The 10,614-nt window shown below is 39.5% G+C and overlaps 1 protein-coding gene across 1 annotated transcript; it reads right to left on the bottom strand.

Moving 5' to 3' along the window:
- Nucleotides 1–1,800: 1,800 nt before the first annotated feature.
- LOC109040283 (glucose dehydrogenase [FAD, quinone]) lies at nt 1,801–9,429 on the bottom strand. The gene is given in 5 exon segments (XM_072296111.1): nt 1,801–1,998; nt 2,001–3,312; nt 4,141–4,404; nt 7,304–7,439; nt 9,122–9,429. Coding segments are annotated over 4 exon segments (1,836 nt in total). The 5' UTR covers nt 7,421–7,439; nt 9,122–9,429; the 3' UTR covers nt 1,801–1,855.
- Nucleotides 9,430–10,614: the final 1,185 nt, after the last annotated feature.

The following is a 10,614-nucleotide window of genomic DNA, read 5'->3' on the forward strand; positions in this document are numbered from 1 at the left end:
ACGTGAACCGATCAACACCGATTCAATGTACAAATAAATAAAAAGTGGATCAAGATCAGTAGAAAAGTTGCATTTACTATGAAAATTTCAAAGCGCGTATTTCGAAAATAGCACTAGCCAAGATTTTGATTTTTCGCGATTTTAAGTGTGCACGTACCATGGACTCACCCCGAGCAAACCATTTTTGGGTACATTTTTGTCGCATTTTCTTTTTCTTTTTTTTTAGGGCACGTTAATAGGCCATCAACAATCTACAGTTTCTATATTATTGGTAATTACCCACTGAAGTTGGGCAAACAGTTTCTATGATGGGTAGGTACTTATACCCAATATAATTGAATATAGTTGAATATAATTGGACGTATTTCTGTCAAATGGAACGAAGCGCCATCGGGGGAGGTAGGTTGATGAGGGCTTGGATTGACGGCGGAACCGGGCGTCGGGCTCATTCATTCCTATACTCGCAATGCTTTTCCATGGCGCTTAGTTCCGTTTGACAGAACGCGCTATCCGGTATTCTAAATTCCTCAGAAGGAATTCAAATTGGCGCTTAGTTCCGTTTGGCAGAAATACGTCCAATTTTAAGTAGGTTCAGTAAATGATGTCCGAACACGATTGGCTGTTGCTTTTTCTCTAGTACAAACAAATCACTTCAGTTCCTATGCCGTATTACTTAAAACAACGACTTAATTTCCTATGTTCATTGCTGAGATATTACCTTACTTTATCGAGAGTCGTACTCATAGTCGTTCTTCAGACAGCTTTTTTCATTCGGGAGACTCTATATACGATTTGGACGTACCTATTTCTATCACATGGAACCATGTGCATCATGACATGAGCCCCGTTATGCATATACTCTCATGGGTCTCAGGGCTCATGTCATAATACACATAGTTCCGTTTGACAGAAATACGTCCATTTGTATTTTGATTAAGTAAGGTCAGTAGCAGGTTTTGAAATTTGGCAACACTGTTTTCCCTTCATTTAAGCATTTCCTGCATTTTCCTGTTTGTTTCCGGTATGTAAAGCAATCGACTCTTGGCGAGGCAGCTCGCCTCACCAAAAATCATTATTTCCAATGAATTTAAATTGAGGAAAAGCAGTGTCGTTATCTTTCAAGGATCGCTACTAAAGAAGGTTTAGTTAAAATTAGACTTAGGAATTTTTAATTGAACACTTCACTGATGTTTTTTCTGCTTTAATACAAAAATCGAACACATTATCAACAAAAATGATGCAGTTTTGCATCCTTGTAAACAATTGAACTGTTTGAGTCAATTTTGCAGCTTAGGAGTGGAGTTACGTTTCGTTGTCCGGGAAGCGACCAATGGACCACTAACAAGGTACAGGTTTCAGCATTCTGATACATGATTCCTAACCAAAATTTCACGTAAAACACGATAGCACAACGAAATTACCGAATGACTCCTACAAGATTTAATGATTCTTATCGGATTAAACCACCGCTCAGAAAACTCATGCTCCGTGTTCACATCGTGGCACGTTTAAATCTCTCGATTAACAATGGAAACTCATCTGACGCTTTGGTCAGCAAGCAATTGCTTAGTTTGAACACAATGGGAATGAACATGTGATGAGAAGTTGCTGAATCTTGTATGCGCGATTGACTCACGAGAGCATGATTCCTTGATAGCAGTTTCAAATTCCGTACAATCCGAAAAAAACGTTATACTTCGTAGAGTGATCAGAACTTTGGCGAATGTGCTACGTAAATGTTAAAACGTTAGAGCAAATCGTAGCTGTCTAGTGGCATTGGTTCACTTTCTGGTGTAAAATCGGTCCATTTCTAACCTCGAAGTAAAACTTGCCACCAGTACCCACGTTTGACTGATCAATGAACCCCACTCTCCAAGATAGAGTAGCCCCAGTCTTCTTTAACCATATCCGCCCCCTTCTCCGCGATCATAATAGTCGGTGCGTTGGTGTTCCCGCTGACGACGGTCGGCATGACGCTCGCATCGACGACCCTCAACCCTCGACCCCGATGACTTTGAGCCGATGATCGACCACCTTGCCCATCGAGCAAGTCGACGTCGGGTGGTAAAACGTCCACGTGAAGTGCCGGATGCAGCATTCTAGATACTCGTCCGAGAAGAGCTTGTGCCGTTCGCATCCCGGGAACGGAATCGCCACGGGCCGTGCGTTGAGCTGCCTGAAAGGCGGTGTGTTGACCAGCTGTAGGGATTTCTTCATTCCGTCCACCAGAACAGCGACGTCCTCCGGCTCGGCGAGGTAGTTGGGCTCGATGATTGGATGCACGAACGGGTCCTTGCTCCGGAGGGTGATTCGCCCTCTGCTTTTGGGCCTCAGGAGGATCGGGAAAATCATAAACAAGTCATCGGTGACCTCCTCGTACTGCGTTCCGTCGAAGAGGTCGGCGCGAAGGTTCCAAAGTTGCGCGGCCATCTCTTTGGGGAACGAGTGTATGCTGTCCGCGCTGAATTGCAGCTGGAGGTCCGGCCAGGAGTTGGACCTGTTGACGTATTTTGAATAAATAAAGGCCATGCCCTCGCAGGTCCCTAATGACGTCATCGGTCCCGTCCCCGCCGTCAGGTACTGTGAAATGGCCTCTGGGGTAAGAGGCATGGAGGAAGGGATCGTATGGTTTTTGTCCACGCGGAAGAACATCGAGCCAACGCTGAGATGGTCCTGTAAGTCGAAGCCAACAGGAAGGTTCCTGACTACTTTTATGCCGAGTGAGCGCAAATGATCTCTCGGTCCTATTCCTGACAGCATGAGGGTTTGGGGGGAGTTGATGGTGCCTCCGGACAGGATCACCTCTTTTTTAACTTTCACAGTGTACTTCTTGCCATTTTTTAGGAAATGCACCTTCGTGGCTTTGGGGTGTTTCTTGTTCGTGAAACCTATCCTCGAGACGAGGCTGTGCATTGAGATGTCCAGATTCTGCCGCGTTTGAGCAGTTACCGCGAACGCTCTGGAGGTGCTGCATCTCGACCCGGAGCGGGTTGTGCCTTGGGTGATCGTGAAGCCCTCTTGTAGTTCTCCGTTGATGTCGCGGGTTTTGTAGCCGAGGAACTTGCCGGCTTTGAGGAAGACCTTCGCCAGGGGTGTCGTCCAAGGGACGTCTTGGACGCTGAGCAATCCGCCGGAGGCGTGGTAGGGAGTTTTGAGGAGGTCTTCGTTGGAGTTGTCCTCGGATTTCAGGAAGTACTTGAGAATTTCCTTGTAACTCCATCCGGGATTCCCCATTTGCTCCCAGAGGTCGTAATCTTTCCGATTCCCACGGACGTACAGCATGTAATTGAGCACGCTCGAACCACCAACGACCTGGAAATTGATTTCATCTGTAAGCTGATGGAGAATTTGCACACACATTTTCTATTGCTTCAACTGAGAGTGTTTGATGAGCGGAATTCGTAGTATACTTACTTCATTATTTTTGTTGAATCGGGAAATGGTAGAAAAATCATCGAAACAAATGGATTACATTTTGCAAAAAGGAACAACTATAGCTATCGCTCTTCCATAAAAGCACCTTTCTGTTTATGGAAATCAATGGTATATATGTTGTTTCTAAAATGAGCCGGAAATAGTGGTTCCTTTTTGCAAAATGTGGTCCGAATGTACTTCAGCAGATTTGGATACTTTGTCATATTTCCGCCAATATTTTTGCAATTCAGGAACCAATGATATACTCGTGATCAAATCTCTTGGTATTTGAACTTTAAACATTAAATTTGCAAAATTTCAGACACCTGCAAATTCTCTTTACAAATATCTCTAAAATTTGGCAATTCTCTCACTCTACGTGTATATAGAGTAGGTACTGTAGGTGTCAAAACTAATCCAATCAAATATCCCGGTATGCCCTTCTCCTCCCTCAGTGAGACCCTTCAATTAAAAAAAAAAAAAAAAAAAACCTACGGTGGATTTTACCATATTCTGGCACAGTGATACAAGTGTGGTAATGAACACCAGATTCTGCGGTAGCATTTACCATATTATGGTAAGTATCACCAGAATCCTGGTGAAAACTACCACAATTCTGGTTATTTTCACTAAATAGTATCAATGTGTACAAAATCATGTAGATATACACTGGATGTTACCATAATTTTTTTTCAAAGGACAAAAACGGTAAAAAGCACCACGGACCTTTCCCCGCGGCCAAGTGCAGCTCGTGTTGGTCATTGCCAAGCAATAGCGGCGTTTTTCATCGGCTGGTTTTGTTCTGTACCTCCAGTCGAGCTCCGTTGCTTGATTCCAAGACGCCAGCAAGGGGACCCTGGAGAGGTCCGTCTCCTGGCCACCCGCCTCCAGAAGCAGCACTGTCGCATCCTCCAATTCTGACAACCGGTTCGCCATAACCGCCCCGGCAGAGCCGCCCCCGATAACCACGAAATCATACTCGGGCTGCACCTAGAAACGATTCCTGCTATTAATTGGACGTATTTCTATCAAAACAGATTTGTAAGCAAGTGAGAAATATGGGGTGTGCTCGTTAGTTCCCTGGAGTTATAGGACATTTCGATAACGATTTATTGTCCGCGCACCTGTTTTTTCCAGTAATTTACGTCCACGCGTTTTTCCGGCACGGGAGTTTTGGTCCACGTGCCAGTTGAGACCCAAAGTTAATTGGCCCACATGTAAATACAAACGGCAATTGCTCACGACGTTTTTGGATGAAAATGTTTAGGTCTAATGTCTTGGAAGAATGAGGGTTTGCTTGTTATTTGTTTTGTCTGTTTGGTCCAACGGAGAATAATATATAGTTGAGAGTCTTGGTAAACATGGGGGAGCGTCAATTCCATGAGACGAAATTCACTGAAACTCTTTACACATTTTTAGTGAAACAGGACTTAATTATATTTCGAGAAATTCCCACCTTGTTATACTTGAACTGGATAAACCTCTATATTTGCCTCAGCTATGGGCTCTTAGATTTTTCCTGTGTACGATAAATATCTTGATTTATTTTGCCAGGAAAGATCTGTACTTTTAAAGGATGCCTGTCATTCTTAATATGTTCAATTTCGTATAATACTGTGCAACACCTCTGTTGTGAAATAGTTGCTTCAGGCGCCGCTGAACGGCGCGCGGCGGGCGGGCGGCCAGCGCGAAACGCGCATTGGCGCCTACAAACCTAAGTGGATACTTCAAGCATTGTGCAATGCGTGAAGTATTCACTTAGGTTTGTAGGCGCCAGTGAGCCTCTCGCGCTGGCAGCACGCGCACGCCGCTCCGCTCTGTTAGGCTTTAATATTTTATACTCACATAGTCAGCGTTTTTTAACTCATGATTTTGAAATGTTTGCACACTCTGCATTGCTTATTCTCATTTGAATTGATGGGAAAAAATATATATCAATTTATCAAAGGAGAATAATAATATAATGTGTGTTTTTTAAATATTGGTGGTTCCGTGTCAAATTTAATGATTTCCAAAGCACTTTACTTTTTTCTTTCACATTTTGTGCTTTAATTGTGCTGCAGCGAGGTGTACGCGCAACCAAACGCTCAAAATTTGACGTATTTAACTCTAAAAGATCGATGTACAAGTGGGTTAAAACTAAAGATTGCGTGCTTCTTGGTTTTTTCCCCTCTTTTATTCGTGTTTGCAGTTTCTGTCGGCACAACTGCGGCTCATTGAGATTAATGTTGCGTGGAACAGGTTTTACAAATATTTGTCACGTTTTGAAAATATAAATTTTTTCAAAATGGAGTAATAATTTCGTAAAGAAAAAATTAAAAAATAAAAAAAAGTACCTATACATATATAAGGTACATTCTACATCGAATATTTTGAGGATAGAAATAAAACCAAATATTCACCAATGACAATTTAAAAAGATGATTCAAAAGGAGAAAGTAATAACATTTCATTTAGAAAATGAGCAACCATAACAACACCTACTTCTCTCTCAATTTCTCATTTCCATATTGTCAATATAATTTCACATACCGACTAAAATATAACGCTTGGACGAAGTCCCCATATTTCTCACCTGCACATAAATCTGTTTGATAGAAATACGTCCAACTATTATTCGATCATCATTATTAATTAAAATATATATTTTCAATACATAACCCTGTTTATTCATTTTCTTTTTTTTTCTTCTATAATAACTCAGAAGAAGGAGTGTTTTCTGTGACAGGCACCGATACATTTGCCAAGATCTGCCACACTCTGCTGATTTGAAAAAAGCTTCATCCAAATGTAGGTAATTGAAAGTAAGTTAAGTTGAAACAACACCATCATTCCATTATACGTTACAAACTTTGTAAAACATAATGACCGCTCGGATGAGGTAAGTCTAAATTAACGTTAAAGTTCGTGCCATTTTTTTTAAAATTGAAATATACATAAATTGAGGGGAACCGAAAGAAGATCGATTTATTAAATCTGCATTTATCATGTATATAATCGGAATAAATCATGTATTTATACGTAATTGTATTTGTTGGCTATTTATTTCCCAAAATGATGGTCTATTTGAAACTCTTTACGATTCTTGCAATTCTGACTTTTTGTCATAAAAAAATAATTGAAATATCATCGTTAAATGATCGCACTTGATTTTTTTACGTTGAAATAACAACAATAAAAGCAAGATCATGATAGTTCATGTAAGACGAGAGGCATAACACGATGATTTTACTACCTATAGACAAGACGCACACGCAATCTCGTTGGCAATGATACAACTATTCATACATTCATGGATGCCCGTGTTGCATGGGTGAAAAAGGAAGGCGCTTCCGCTATTTTGATACTAATGTAAAAGAGAACCACACGGATCAATGTGTTATAGTCGGCTGATTTGGCAACCGAGAGCGCCTTGTTTTAGTCGTTTGTTTTGAGTCACCTATAGCGATTTTTTAGACGGAGAAAACATTATCCCCAAGTAGCATTTCTCAACGAAAAAAATCGCTATTTATTGCGATTTTATCGGCGATAAAATCGCTAGGATCGTCAACATCTGAGCGATTATCCTCGATCTTATCGCGCTTTTATCGCCGACAATTCATCGCGATATTTTCGAAATAAAAGTCGCAATAAGTGGCGATTTAATCTTGATTTTATCGACGAAAATTGATCACGATTTTGTCGAACCGAAAATTGCGATGTGTAGCAATTTAATCGCCATATATCGCAATTTTTAATGCGATAATATCTCGATATATTGCCTCCGATATAATCGCGATAACCAACCGATAAAATTGCTATTTATCGCGATCACTGCTACTTGGGTCATGGATACAATCCAGGCTGCGAGAGAAAAAATCGCTGAGATTTACGGGACGACTGCACCTACCTGAGGGGCATCTGTCAAAGCAGGTATGCGATTCTTTGGAGCTAAGCTGTTGTATAGAGAGAATGCAAAGGTGACCAGAGATAAAAAACATTGCAGCTGCCAATCTAAAGGAGCCATTTCAGATCATTCCCAGTTCCTGTAAAATACATATTCATCTCGTTTATGCATCGCTGGGTTTTGAAAGTTTCTATGAAAAAAAAAAAATCACAAATAAAGTAGGGAATCAATATAAAATTAGGATTTTATTTGGAGGTGGGGGGGGGGGGCGAAATACAGGCGACCCTGGACGCCATTATTTTCGAATGAATTTGTTGAAAAGAAGGAAAACGTGACCATGAAAACTCTATTTCCAGCTTCACGTTCTCACTCTAAACTGTTTAGGAACTACGGCAATACAATTCTTAAATATGGAAAAACAGCAAAGTTTTAACTTACTTAATTGCGTCCTCATTCCACCAGCAGACTCAAATCACATTTATCATTGGGTAAACGTCTGCGAGGAGTGAATTCGGAGTGTATTGCACTCCGAACTGCACATGGTTGACAAACAACTCAATTGGTAAGAATACGGAGTAATATTCGCTCGAAAATTAAAATGTATAAGAAAACAATAGTGTATTTTCTTCGGAAAATACACTAAAAGAGTAGATTCCTCTGCACATTCATACCTCTCAGGTTATATGGCAGGTACATCACGAGGGTGGAGCTTCTAAACTATGTACCTAAGTAAACTCCATTCTTCAGGAGGACGAAAAAATTCTACTCTCTTCATCCTTGAAAGTAGAGGGAAAATATTACTTACATCGGGATGAGATCCTTTTTAAGACTTTTCAATTTTGAATACCTATGATAATAATAAAAAATTTTTAAAAAATGCCCCAGAAATAGTATAATCAACAAAATCCCCTTCCATGAGGTTCTCTACTGATAGACCGCCTTCAATTACGCACGTATGCAACATTGATAACAAAATATTACCCCGCGTTATCATTCAAGTCACGAGCATGATGAACTGAAAATACTATTGATATAAATGAGTGCATACTTTTCTTAATGTTTCGGAGCTGTCAATTAGATATTCTTCCCCGGATAGCGTGCGTTGTGTTGTGGGAATGCCAACGCAGCAGCGCGCAGCGGCACGAAAAAGTATTTTATGAATAAACTCCATGATGAGTGTTTGAAGTTCTCCGTTCTTAAGAGGCTTCCCGACTTTTTGCGACGAAAATACTTTGGTGGTAGATAGATGACATCTCCTTCACCTCATTCCTGCAGCTAACTCAAAATAGCCAAAAATCGAGGTAAGTGGTTGCGGAGTTTCTCCGACAATAAGCGAGAGTAGTATCCTGTGAAATGTACTTACGTATAAGTATTCCGATATTTGTAACAAATCATTTATTTAAAAATAAACTCGAACAACACTGTCACTGCTTGCCATGATTCGTGCGCATGATAATACTAAAATTAAATGTTGTTATTATCTGTTCACATTTTACACAGTCACGACAAAAAAATTATTTTGAATTTTTTGGGGGAAGAAGAAAAAAAATATGCTAAATTGATCGCCAATTCGGCCAATAACCACGTTTTTTCCCCTTTCCTATTTATTATTATTTAGGAAGTTTGGCAAGTACCTATACAGTACTTATTCCGCTAAAACTTTCTGGGACCATAAAAATAAAAATTATGCTGTCTATATTTTTTCTTTCACACTGATGAGAGAAATATTAATCATATGAATCACTCGAACCCTTTCGAAATTCACGGGGTTTCTCGAGCAACGTGTTTCATTTTGGAACGGAATGGGGTGTGAATACTGACCTTTACAACGGCATGCACTGTTCATGAGTAGTTGATTCACCACAGGCACCAAAATTAAACTCACTTACAGATGCAGTATTTGGTTGTTTTTTACGTGAGGTATTCACATATTTTTATTATCGTAAAAAGTGTGTTGAAAGGTCAATAACTGGCGTGCGATAAACATACATAATAAGTCTCTATCAAGACGATACAATATGAGAGCATTTAATGAAGGTCTCAATCAAGAGATGTTGCCTTCATTCACTCAAATGAAGGAACGAGTCAATGATTTTAATATTGCACCTATACACGTATCAATTCAAAGCTTTCAACGCTTCCCTTAGTAACAATGGCTCTTAAAAAAAATTCTACAAAAATTTGTCCAAAAAAAAAAAAAAAAAATTTAAAACACTTGGAAATTTTAAGAGTTTGTAGATTTTACGTAAAAACTCTAGAAATACTCGTTTTAGGAAACCCTTTTGGGGAATTCTTTTAAATTAAAAAAAATAGTGTTATTTTAATTAAATGAAAACGTAGAATTTACGTGAAAAACAACAAACTATATCCTCAATTTTTATGGGCTGCAACTTTTCCTTTTATTTTTTTCTGTTCACCGCCTTTTCCTCCTCGGTTTTGCCCGCAGGAAGTGTATAAAAAAAAATAAGTAAATTTTACTTAAAATTGTTCTTCAATTTAATGTAAAAAAGTTCCAAAAAGGGTTTCCTGTTACGAATATTTCAAAACTTTTTTTACGTAATTTTCAAATGGTACTGAAGTAAATTTTAAGTTCTCTTAAAATTTATGAGTTTTTTACAACTTTCCTCAACACCCACTGCTGCTGGGGTTCTTTCGTGGGCACTGATGGAACTTTGCCAGAGAACGATTTCTGAAGGAATTTCTATATTTTACAAAGTTACAATTTGTCGACAGGTTCTTTACTTTAAATGAGGGGCTATGAAGACAAGGCGCATGATGCAGTTTTTGGTATTTCGAAAAATATACGTGTTTGAAGTTTCGAAATTAAACGGATCCTCATGGCGGAAAGAGAGTTCAAACTGACTCTTCGATGCTTAAAATTGGGATTTGGGAGCGAATTTTTCACAGAATTTGCATCAAGACTAGTTTCTCTTGAAATCCTTAAAATCTCAATTTTTTTCCAAAAACTGCGCATTACGCACTTACGCATTTACGCGCACTTACGCGCTTTGTCCGGAAGGCCCTTTAAATCTAAAATTGTGACTGACTGTTCAGTTGTTTTCTTCTAAAATAAATAAAAAAAACGGCTGAAATTTCGCTTTCCTCTCTGGTTTTTTTATTCTTACCATATATGATTTGGAGTTGAACAACAATTTTTGGAAGACTGATCCGATTTTCATTTTCGTTGCTCGTCTTATCTACATCGACAAAAATCCTTGCCACTTCATTGTTGCGTGCATGGATGGACAAGGAGTAACTTCGGTGCAGTTTTCACCGCATAGGTTCTGATGTCACCTTTGATTCCGATTATGGAC

The sequence above is a fragment of the Bemisia tabaci genome, chromosome 1 (genome assembly GCF_918797505.1).
Source record: "Bemisia tabaci chromosome 1, PGI_BMITA_v3".
Classification (NCBI taxonomy): domain Eukaryota; kingdom Metazoa; phylum Arthropoda; class Insecta; order Hemiptera; family Aleyrodidae; genus Bemisia; species Bemisia tabaci.